Raw genomic sequence first — 12,005 nt, 5'->3', positions numbered from 1 at the left:
AAGACAGGGCAGGTGCCGCACTGAGGGTGTAGGGAGTTAAGACGCTTTCTGCACAAATTTATCAAGAAAAGCTGAGGACGTGAACGAACACAGATCTGTGCTACCAGAGCAAAGGTGGGCAAAGGGAAGACAAGGCCGTGGAAAAGCATGGCCGTGTCGGGCTAGGAGAGGCCGCATCTGAGGGCCACTGGGTCATACTCGGGAGAGAGACAGACCACGATCGCACAGGGGAGAGCAGAGAGCAGAACCGGAGGGCACTGGCAATGGACACAAGGACCCTCTCGTGGGACAGAAAAAAGAGGGCAGCATGATGGCAGACAAGGATCCCACCAGCACCTGCTGAGTGTCGAGAATGTCTGGCCATGATTATAGATGAAGTGAAAGGGGCCATCTGATATACACGCAGAACATTCTAGACTGAGAGGAAGGGTAAGGGACTGATCGGAAGCCCAGGGGCAGGGGCGGGGCGGGGAGACCTGCACAGGTAGGTTACTTTCAGGTAGCAGGACGGCAAGCGAGAAAGGAAAGGTGATGCCAGACAGGTCCTGGCGGGTTCACAGCAGAGCAGACAGACTGGCGCCACTTGCCGCACAGAGGTGGTGGCAGGGGGGTGAGGACGAGCCGCAAGCTTGAGAGGGTCCCAGAACTAGTTGGCAAATTCACTGAGGAATTTCAAATGTCAATTTTTTTTTTTTTTTAGTAAAATGGTACAGTTGCTATGGAAAAGCATACGGTAATTCCTCAGAAAGTTAAACATAGTATTACCATACGACAGAGCACTTCCACATGCGATACGTACCCAAAACAAGGGAGAGCGGAGACTTGAACAGTTGTTTGTAAACTGACGTTCAGAGCGTTATTCGCCATGGCCCAAAGGTGTAAACAACCCAAGCGTCCACGGGTAGACGCGTAAATAAACAAAAACGGACACACAGTCAAGAGAATACCATTCCGCCTCAAAAAGGAAGGAAATTCCGACAGCCGCTACACCGAGGATGAACCCCGAAGACGTTCCCTGGGCCAAACAAGCCGGTCACGGAGGGACGAATGCTGTGTGATTCCACGTGCGTGGGGAACTTGGAACAGAAACGTTTCTAGAGACAGAACACAGGATGGTGGGTGCCAGGAGCTGGGGCAGGGAAAGAACAAGAGTCACGCTTTACCGGGGACAGAGCTCCTCTGTGGGGAGAAGAATGAAGTCCTGGAGACGGACGGTGGCAGTGGGTGCACCACCGTGTGAACGCACTTAGTGCCACACGGCCGAACCCTTGACAGCGGTTAAGATGGCGGGCGCCTGGTGGCCCAGGTGGTTAAGCATCTGACTCTTAACTTTGGCTCAGGTCACGATCTCAGGGTTGGGAGACGTGAGTCCTACCTCGGGATCTTCGCCCGGGGCAGCGACTGCTTGAGATTCTGGGGGCACCTGGGTGGCTCAGTCGGTTAAGCCTCCGACTCTTGGTTTCGGCTCGGGTCGTGATCTCATGGTTGGTGGGTTCAAGGCCCGTGTCGGGCTCTGTGCTGACAGTGCACGGCCTGTTTGGGATTCTCTCTCTCTCTCTCTCTGCCCCTCCCACGTGCTCGCTCTCTCAAATAAGTAAACTTTAAAAAAAAAAAAGAAGAAGAGATTCTCTCTCCCTCTCTCTGCCCCTCCCCTTCCCCACTCGTGCACTCACGCGTGCTCTCTCTAAATAAATAAATAAGTTGTTAAGGTCATACATCGGTATGTTAACTACCATAATAAAATTTTTTTCAGGACCTGGGAGCAGCCCTAAAGTTCGGGGCATTAACTGAAGGACAGCAAAGCAGCACAAAGGTGAGTCTGTCTTCAGAAACACATGGGTGCCCCAGAGCAGGACCTAGAAGTGGGGGCAACCCAGGCCACCTGGCAGAGAAGTGAACAACGTTCAGTCCACACGTTGGCTGTAGTGGCCTCTCCCACTACACAAAACATACCTAAGCATTCTCGAATTTGTGTGTGTGCTTGCGTACATGAAACGCCCCTAGTGAAAAGTCTGTCACGGAGTCAAATGGAAGCCAGGAATGTTGACAACATCTGATGCCACATTTATACGGCAGCTACTTATTTCCCCAAACTCCTATTTTCTTTTTTAATTTTTTTAATGTTTATTTATTTTTGAGAGAGAGAGAGAGAGAGGCAGAGCGCGAGCGGGAGAGGGGCAGAGAGAGAAGGAGACACAGAATCCGAAGCAGTCCCCAGGCTCTGAGCCGTCCGCACAGAGCCCGATGCGGGGCTCGAACCCACAGACTGTGAGATCACGACCTGAGCCGAAGTCGGACGCTTAACCACCTGAGCCACTCAGGCGTGCCCCTCCCCAAAGTCTTCTTGACACTGTCTTCCTTGAGGCATAAATGCTGGGGCTGGGTCTGCAATCTGCAAGGTGGATGGGGGAAGGGGGGCAGCTGTAGCTCTGAGAAGGTGACTGCAGGGTGCAGGCTCCAGCGGACAAAGCAGCCCGCCCCCCCACCCCAGCCTCCAACCCCATCAGCTTACCGCCCACGATGCCAGGAACGCACGAGAACATGTGGTCTTCCCAGTCATAGATGAGGGCACCCAGATCATCTCAAAAACGAAACGGCCACCAAGGGCCACCCTTTGGGAGACAACACATAACCCTGACGAAACGCCACGGTCTTCTTCACATCCTCTCTACAGAACGTGACTCACAAGTACGTTTTCATTTCCACAGAGCAAGACCTAAAGAGCCAGAACAATGCAAAACCCAGGGTCCTGGGGTGGAAGTCTTTAAATCTCACATGCAGAGAGAGCACCTAATGTGCAAAAACACAAGGTACAAAATTAGCAGTGAGGGAGTCAACGCTGCAAATAAAGCTCGGTCGCCGGTCGCGCAGATGGAAAGGCGGAATCCATGCGTGAACGTCACTGACTTCGCTCCCGTCTTAAAATAAAACACCCACCACCAGAGGAAGGTCTTGCAAGACTCCAGTCACTAAATAACTTGACATAGAGGGAGGTGGGCAGACAAAAGTCAAGCCCAGTCAAATTTAATAATGTAAGAGTACATTTAGAAATCTAAAATGACTTCTGGGCTCAAACTTCTGCAATTTTTATCTATTCTTACGCCAGCCGCACCTGTTTTTCTGAAATGCCACAGGATGTAGTAGTAAATGTACTGAACGCATGGCTAATTTTAACCCTGGAACAATAAGGAAGCTTTAGGCAAGATCAAGTTGCCAAAATAGTTCCCCGAAAACTTCAAAATACCCACCACGTCGCTTTCTCTATAGATCACTAGTCTCTTTATGCCAAATTCACATAAAGATCAAGAAATTACATGGAAGGATCCAACGGCGCGGCCAGAGAGCTGCACCCCGTCTGAGATCACAGGGTCACTGCGGCTCTATCCATGTCGAGCTGCACCGGTGCCCGTGGTCACAGCACCCGTGACACACATCTGACGCACACACGCCTTTGTTCCGGGCTCAATGGTAGACTTCAAAGTAGGTAAGTCACTTTCTAAAACACGAGTTAATCCAGAAGATTCTTGTTCTCTGAAGGAATCGGCCTGGGCAGCAAACCGCAAACCGCACCTCCTTCTGCAGTAGGTCAGCCCCACGGAAACTGCCAGAACAGGGGAGCCCAAGAGTGTGCGGGCCCTGAGGCTCCTCCACGGACCCTCCCTGTGCTCTGCCTCCCGGCACCTCCACACCAGAAGCGTCCCACAGACCAGAGGTGAAGGCATCTTTCTTCCAAAGGGCAACAAGGCGAGAACAAGTAATTAAAGGTGGTCGGTGAGGCCCCTGGGACCTGGGACCGCTGGATTCCTCACTCTTCTATGCAAGCAAAACACACGCTGTAGGGCGAAGACGTATCCCCATTCCCACAGCAAGGCTTGCGGTCCGACTGAGGCCTGGGACATCTACAACCTCTTCCTGGACCCCAAGATATCCTGACAAGTGACACGCAAACATGACTGTCTTCAACATCCTCATATTTCCATAAAGGAAATTGAGAACATCTCCTTGCCGAGGGGCAGAGAGAGAGCAATGACAGTATTTAACAGCCTCGAAAGAAGAAGGAAAAAAAAAAGAATGTTAACACCCAGGGAGCAGGATTACGCGCACGACAGATGCCACCCCTGGGCCTTTACTCCTGTTCACGCTCTGCAGGAGGGACAGGCGCCGGCTCTCGCCCCACCCGGGAGCCCTGCGGCTCACAGTGCCCCCTGAGGACGGCCGGTCCCCCTGCACACGAGGGCCTACCTTCACCCGGACGGTCTGGTCCGACTCGCCCCTCATCATGTCGCTGATGGATCGGAAGAGCTGTAGCAGGGACTCCATGAAGTCGGCCTCTCCTTTGTCTTCGTACAGTCTGCAAAGGAGCACACACAAGTCTGTGGGGCCCGGCAGACCGGGCCTCCCCACGGTCCGCTCCTGCCCCAACAGCCTCGACGGGTGCTGCCTGAGCGGCAGGGGAGAACGGGAGGAACGTCCTCCACACCCGGGGAACACAGGAGGCAGTTCGGAAACGGGGTTCGTCTGCAAGACCCAGCTAGAGAGGCAAGTCTCCACGCTGAGCGAGCTGGTTTTTAACCACACCGTTTATCGCTTTTTTTTCAGTGTAACGTAAGACATCTTCTCAATCTGAAACACACAGAAATGCACGGATAGGGAGGGAAGGAGAGAAAGAGAGAGGAAGGAACAGAGGAAGGAGGAAGAGAGAAATTCCGCTTTAATTCTACCCTACAGAGAGGACACCAGTAATATGTTGGCGTGTTTCCTGCCAGTGTTTTATAAACCCACAATGTCCCATAATTAACATAAATTTAATTTCCTGAATTTAACCCGATCTCGTAACCATTTGCAAATGGCATTAGGATAGTAAATTCAAAATTACTTTATTTCAGAGTGATGACACTACACAAATTCATTCATCACAGAACTGGTAATGGGAAAATGTTTAGGAGGTGGAGTATATTCAATAAACGGATAATAAAGACGTACATTGGCTACATGTATGCAAATACACGTTACTAATAATAAATAAGCTTCATCTATAAATCATTGATTAGCAGTGACTTCAAATTGCTGTGTTACTAAAAAGCAATGCATCTGCATTTTAAAATGTCGCCATGCAGATGTTTTCTTAACATAGACTAGTTTTCTGCCTAATTAAAAGTAGACCATACCTGAAAACTTGAGTACAAAGGGAAATTTTGTAAACTAAGTGGTAATTAATTACCCTAGAGGTAATCTTATATTTAAATGAGTTCCATTGGGGGCGCCTGGGTGGCGCAGTCGGTTAAGCGTCCGACTTCAGCCAGGTCACGATCTCGCGGTCCGTGAGTTCGAGCCCCGCGTCGGGCTCTGGGCTGATGGCTCAGAGCCTGGAGCCTGTTTCTGATTCTGTGTCTCCCTCTCTCTCTGCCCCTCCCCTGTTCATGCTCTGTCTCTCTCTGTCCCAAAAATAAATAAACGTTGAAAAAAAAAAAAAAAAATTTAAAAAAAAAAAAAAAAAATAAATGAGTTCCATTGGAAAGCAACAAATTCTGTCTAAAACGGGAAACTGCAACCTGGTGTGTCGGTTTTGCAAAGGATTTTATTCAATAGGAGTTTGTTTAAACGGTGTATGGCAAACAAAAGCATAGAGTCGTGAACCTCTGCTAGCGGTAACACCACCAAACAACACGGCAACGTTTTAGAGAGTAGTACAAACACTTGGGGAGGCTTCAGGCGTGTAGTCATTCTCGTCCACAGGACATCTGTCAATTCCTAGAGCTGCATGGGGCAGAAGACTAAAAACCACACCGAAAACCTCTGTAGAGTTTTTATTAGCCTCCAAAGACAATGAATGACAATGACCTAGAAAATGCCAGGGGGCAGGGTCCCAGATGAGCCAGCAGACTCTCACCCGAAAACCCTGAAGAACCAGAAGCAAACGGAGACAGAGGATTTACCAAGGCTACACACAGCCTTGACCCCGTACAGCATGTGTAGAGTACAAGGTCATTCCCACTGTCTGCCTACGGAGGGAAAGGAGGAATCATGTCTGGAAGAAGAGCACATTATCCTGAGCTATATTAAAATAAAGCTTAACTAAACATAGCAAAAGAACAGGTCACATGGCCAAATCAAAAAAAAAAAAAAAGGAAGACGACAACAGAAACAGAACCACAGGTAGTCAAGATATTGCAATTAGCAGGACACCTGGGTGTCTCAGTTGATTAAGTGTCCAACTCTTGATTTCGGCTCAGGTCATGATCTCACAGTTCATGAGATCGAGGCCCATGTCGGGCTGTACACTCCACAGCACAGAGCCCGTTTGAGATTCTCTCTGGCCCCTTCCCTGCTCGTGCTCGCTCGCTCACTCTCTTAAAATAAATAAACCTAAAAAATATGTATTGCAGTTAGCTAGCAAAAATGTCAACATAAATATAATTATCATATTTTAAAACAAAAAATGAAGAAAGTAGAAAGATGGAAATATGAAAAATAGAAAGATGAGAAAACAGAAGGTAAGATGGGAAAGTTTAGTACAGAAATTAATCTATAGCACAAAGAATCAAATGAAAACTTTGAAACTAAAAATAGAATATCCAAAGTTAAGAATTCATTATATGGGTTAAATTGAAATTAGACAAAGTAAAAGGCAGAATTAGTGAAATGGAAGATGCTCAACATGAAAATAAGCACAGAGACAAAAATATAGAAAAGCGTACTAGAGATTGTAGGGTATAATAAGGGGGTCTAATATATATGTAATTGAAGAACATAAACAGGTGGGTAAAAGAGGGGGGCCTGGTGGCTCAGTTAAGCAGATGACTCTTGATTTCAGTTCAGGTCACGATCTCATGGTTTCATGAGTTCAAGCCCCACATCAGGCTCCATGCTGTTAGTGCAGTGCCTGCTTGGGATTCCCTATCTCCCTCTCTCTCTGCCCCTCCCCCACTCTCTCTCTCTTGCAAAACAAATAAACTTAAAAAATAATAATAAAACAGATGGATAAAAGAGAAAGTTAACAAAAAGACAGTAAATATACACCCAACATATTACTCAATTACAACATATGTAAATAAACTACCTACTCAGTTAAAAGGATTTTCACACTATAAGAAATAAAGCTATAGCTATGTGTTGTATGCAAGACACAGACCTTAAATATAAGGACACAGAAAGGTTAAAAGTAAAAAAAAAAAAAAAAAAAAAAAAGAGGGAGGCAAGGTAGATATTCCATGCAAATAAATATTAACCAAAAGATAAAGGGAATGTTTTCATATTTATTAAGGGATACAGTTACACCTCAAAGACACTACAGGCTCAGTTTCCAGACCACCACAATAAAATAAAATAAAATAAAATAAAGAGACTCAAAGCTAAGTTTTTGGTTTCCCAGTGCATATGAAAAATAGGTTTACACTACAGTGCCGTCTGTTAAATGTGCGACAGCGTCATACCTTAAATAAATGTGCATACCTTAATTAAAAAAATATTGTTGGGGCACCTGGGTGGCTCAGTCGGTTAAGCGTCCAACTTCAGCTCAGGTCATGATCTCACGGTCTGTGAGTTCGAGCCCCGCGTCGGGCCCTGCGCTGACAGCTCAGAGCCTGGAGCCTGCTTCGGATTCTGTGTCTCCCTCTCTCTCTGCCTCTCCCCTGCTCATGCTCTGTCTCTCTCTCTCTCAAAAACAAATAAAAACATTAAAAAAAATTCTTTTTGAATATTGTTAAAAATGTTAATGATCATCTGGGGTTTCAGCCATTTATAACACCATAACAAATATAATAATAATGAAAAGTTTGAAATATTGCAAGAATTGACAAAATGTGACACAGATATGAAGTGAGCAAATGCTTTTAGGAAAATGGCACCAATACACTTGCCTAACACAGGGTTGCCGCAAACCTTCGATTTATAAAACTCACAGTATCTGCAAAGTACAATAAAGCAGGTTGTGCCCGTAAATCCACAAGAGAGAGATTACAATTCTGTATCTGTATGCCCCCAATAACACAGCTTCAAAATCTGGAAGGTATAATTAATGAGTCTCTATTATATTTAAAATTCTAGCAGGAATCCCTCTGGTGAAAATTTAAGTATTAGTTTCTCTGCTTCCACTCAAGATGTTTCAAACACCAAAATGGTTAGTATTTTCCAGCAATCCCACTGATGCATCTTTCTGTAGTGAAAGGGAGGCCTCTAGAGTCTCACTCTGTGTTTTATGAAATGAACCAAGATGAGTCCCTTGCATGACCCACCTTGAGGTGGAGGAAGGGGTGAGAGGAAAGAACTCAGAGGGCTATCAGTAGATAAGTAGAAAACAGAGTAAGACCTAGTGATCATTCCTTGCTCTATTTATACGTTGTATAAGTATTCATTATCAAGGAATGACAAAATTGTTGTCTATTAACTACATTCTATTTTTGTGACCCAGGAAATGAGAACAGAATGACAGAGAGGCAACAACTTATTCATGATCAATAACTCATTATTCACAAAGCTAACGCCAGATGACAGGCAGAGCCGCCACGAAGCACCGGAAAGACAGAAGAGAAACACGGCAATAACTAGCTTTAGTAATTTGCTTCAGAAGATCTGATGCAGGATGTGTCTGTTTTCTGGCTTCCTAGTTAATGTGATCCACCCACAGAGAAAACACAGACAAACAAAAACCAGCGGAGAAGTGCCCCCGGCTGTCAGGAATCCTTCTGTGGGTTCTGAACCAAATGTCTTTGGGCCAGAGTTTTAAAACGGCTGTTCTCACTTCAAAACAAAACGAGCTTTCTCAACAAAACAGAAAAAGCACAGATTCGCACAGTGAGGAAGGTAGCGGGATAATCTTCTGTATCTTCCTCTCTAAAGTTTCACCTCTTTGTTCTTTGGAAGAATAATGACTATCAATTAGCCGGGAATTTTACAAACGTAGGACAATACCCGAAAACACAGCCAACCGTTTTGAAAGGAGAAAAATAAAGGACCCCTAACGTTTATTCCAACTGCAAAGAGAAAAACACTCTTGTCGCCTCCAGCTGTGAGCACAACTGTCTTTCTCCCAAGGTAACAAACGTGGTGCAGGTAAGAAAACGGGAACCCTGGTTTGCTTGCTCCCCCGGCTCTGAAAACACCCCACCAGAGAGCTGCTCACATCTCGTCATGCAGCACATGCTCCCGATACCTGCGTAGGACACGGGCCTGCTTTCTCTTTTTTTTTTTTTTTTTTTTCCAACGTTTATTTATTTTTGGGACAGAGAGAGACAGAGCATGAACGGGGGAGGGGCAGAGAGAGAGGGAGACACAGAATCGTAAACAGGCTCCAGGCTCCGAACCATCAGCCCAGAGCCTGACGCGGGGCTCGAACTCCCGGACCGCGAGATCGTGACCTGGCTGAAGTCGGCCGCTTAACCGACTGCGCCACCCAGGCGCCCCGGGCCTGCTTTCTCTTTAAGCGGCCTGTACGAAACAGGAATATGAAGACCTCCTGAAATGTACGGTGGGGTGATGGGGGTGGGGGTGGGGAGAGCGAGACCCTCCTCAAGTCCTTAGTCCCGCGGTCCACGGTTTGAAGACCGTGCCCTTGTTCCTTCCCACAGAATCTTGAGTTCTCAGCAGTTTCAGACTACAGGTTTGAATCTCAGGAATCTGATCTTATCTACATAATGTGGCTACAACCGGGTTCTAAGTTTTGAAAGGAACGTATTGTTGCTCTCTGCCCTCAGGGGTACAGTCGGGGCTCCAAAGCCCATTACGTACTTACAGGAGGGAGGAGGAAAAGGCAGAGGAGGGAAGGCAGAGGAGGGAAGGCAGGAGGGAAGGCAGGAGGGAAGGACCTCGTCGTCAAAACCTTCGTGTTAGCTACAGTATTCGGATGAGGTCCGGGATGCCCAGACAAGGGCCTTGGGAGCCTTAGAAAGTCTCACGGCCTTTTGGCAACTGCCACTGCTCGCCTTGCGACCTCTCTGCTCTTTTGTCCTGAACAGTCCCAGCTCTTCACAAACAAGTCATCCAAGCAAAGAAACTCCTTTGGGATCAGGCCTGGCCCCCTGCTGGGGCCACTCCAGGACAAAGGCCGGCAGAGGGATCACGGTCAATGCCAATACCACGCTGCCAAGCGCCAAAACAAAGGCACTCCTAAGGATATGGAACCAAAAACCCTCCCCCGGGTCACAGGCAAGGACCTGCTGAGCATTTCGCTCCACTTCTGCAGAGACAGTAAGACTGAATCACATCTGTGCGTCATGCAGGGCTCCGGTGATTTAAAGCCAAGGAGGTACTAGTGACAGGAGTCTCTGAGACTGACCCCCAAACTAAAAGGGAGAACAGCTCTCAGGGGCCTAATTAAGTAGAACTTAGTAACTCAGAGTAAGTTAGGGGCGTTCTTAGCTGTCAGGCAACAGAAATTCAGGTTAAAAGCAGGAGGAAGAGAATGTTAATCACCTATCCGATATACACTTCTCCCTTACTCCTGCACTGAAACAACCCTGATTTTGTGGAAAGCATCAATAACTCCACCTAAAAATCTATTCCAGGCACACCTGGGTGGCTCCGTTAGTTAAGTGCGTGACTCTTGGTTTCGGCTCAGGTCACGATCTCACGGTTCATGACTGGGACCCCACATCGGGCTCTGTGCTGGAGGTGAGGAGCTTGCTTGGGATTCTCTCTCCCTCTTTCTCTGCCTCTTCTCCCACCCTCCAAATAAATAAACAAACTTAGAAAAAAAATAAAAATCTTTTCCAACCTCCCTTGCATCTAGGGTGGTCATGTGACATAGTTCTGGCCACTCAGATGAAAGCACGTGACACTTTGTAGGGGGTGGGAAAGTTCTTTAAAAAGGAGAGTAACTAGGAGGCTGTTTATGCCACACCTTCCCCTCTCTGCTGTTTAGAATGCAGGTCTGATGCCAGGAGGGGCAGGAGCCACCTCAGGACCACAGGACAAAGAGACAGACTCTAAGGATGTAGAGCAGAAAGGCAAACGGAGCCAAGGACATGGGGAAACCAGGGAACAAGTGCATGAGTTCCGGAATCTTCCTCTGGGCTAGATGTTGTGTATGGAGTTAGGGAGAAGTAAAGCTCATCTGGTGAAGCCACGTTGAGCTAGGCTTTCCTGTAACACAAAGCCAATCATATTCCTAACCTCTAGGAAGACTGATCAAATTCAACACTGATGGGCCATGGTTCTAAGATATCATGCCATTTGTATTTGGAGATTGAAAGACATTAAGAGAAAGAAATAACTTTGCCAAAGGTTCACTTGGGTGACCCCAATCTTTTCCAGCTGCATTATTTTGTACAAGATTATGGCACTTACTACAATAGCAGAAACACACTGATTATCAATGCACGTTCCTTTTGATTCCTAATCTCTGAATGAGAAGGAAAGTCAGCGGTGTGTTTGGGAAGGAAATGAACATCACCAAACCCCTGACTCGATGTCATGTTGATTACAAATTGTACAGGGTTAAATTTCTTTCAAATAAAACATGACAAAACCTGCACATATCACCTATTCCATTCTCTCAAGTTCATGCTCTCACCTTAGTGCAGATTTTGGTTTAGGGTAATTAAGGATTTAAATTTAGTGGGGAAAAATACAAAAGCAAGAGAGAGGGTGACAAGAAGTTCATTTTCACAGAATTAATTTTATTAATTTATTATATTTAATAATAAAATTAAATTAAACAAAATTAAAATAAAATAAAATATAAAATAAAATAAAATAAAATAAAATAAAATAAAATAAAATAAAATAAAATAAAATAAAATAAAATGCAGGAAGACAAAGCCTACTTTACTTGGTCATCTTTCACAGCTGATGGCGGTAAAATCGTCAATGGCCTTGTCTCTTAAGAGAAAGCTCAGTCTACAGCAAGATTCATACCTACCTATAATTAGCACAAAGAACAGGCCTTTGATATCTTAGTTGAGGATGACAGCATGAGGGCCTCAAACTGTGTGTCTTCATACATTCAAATGGCAGTGTAGACAATGTTGTCTATATCACGTCAACTCCAGAGAGAACACAAGCACAAT

At 46.2% G+C, this 12,005-nt stretch overlaps 1 protein-coding gene across 2 annotated transcripts in view; it reads right to left on the bottom strand.

Annotated features, from left to right (window-relative positions):
• Positions 1-12,005, bottom strand: part of DOCK1 (dedicator of cytokinesis 1) — a 532,945-nt gene that overhangs the window by 391,394 nt on the left and 129,546 nt on the right. For both annotated transcript variants that reach the window (XM_086681161.1, XM_086681162.1), the window contains exon 23: positions 4,243-4,351. In XM_086681161.1, coding sequence (XP_086537287.1) covers positions 4,243-4,351 — 109 coding nt within the window. The remainder of the gene's footprint in view (positions 1-4,242; positions 4,352-12,005) is intronic.

Source organism: Puma concolor, chromosome D2 (genome assembly GCF_028749965.1).
Source record: "Puma concolor isolate L17-30 chromosome D2, mPumCon1.1.hap2, whole genome shotgun sequence".
Taxonomy (NCBI): Eukaryota; Metazoa; Chordata; class Mammalia; order Carnivora; family Felidae; genus Puma; species Puma concolor.
The sequence above is the reverse complement of the archived record's forward strand: the minus strand, read 5'-3'. Positions and strand labels throughout refer to the sequence as shown.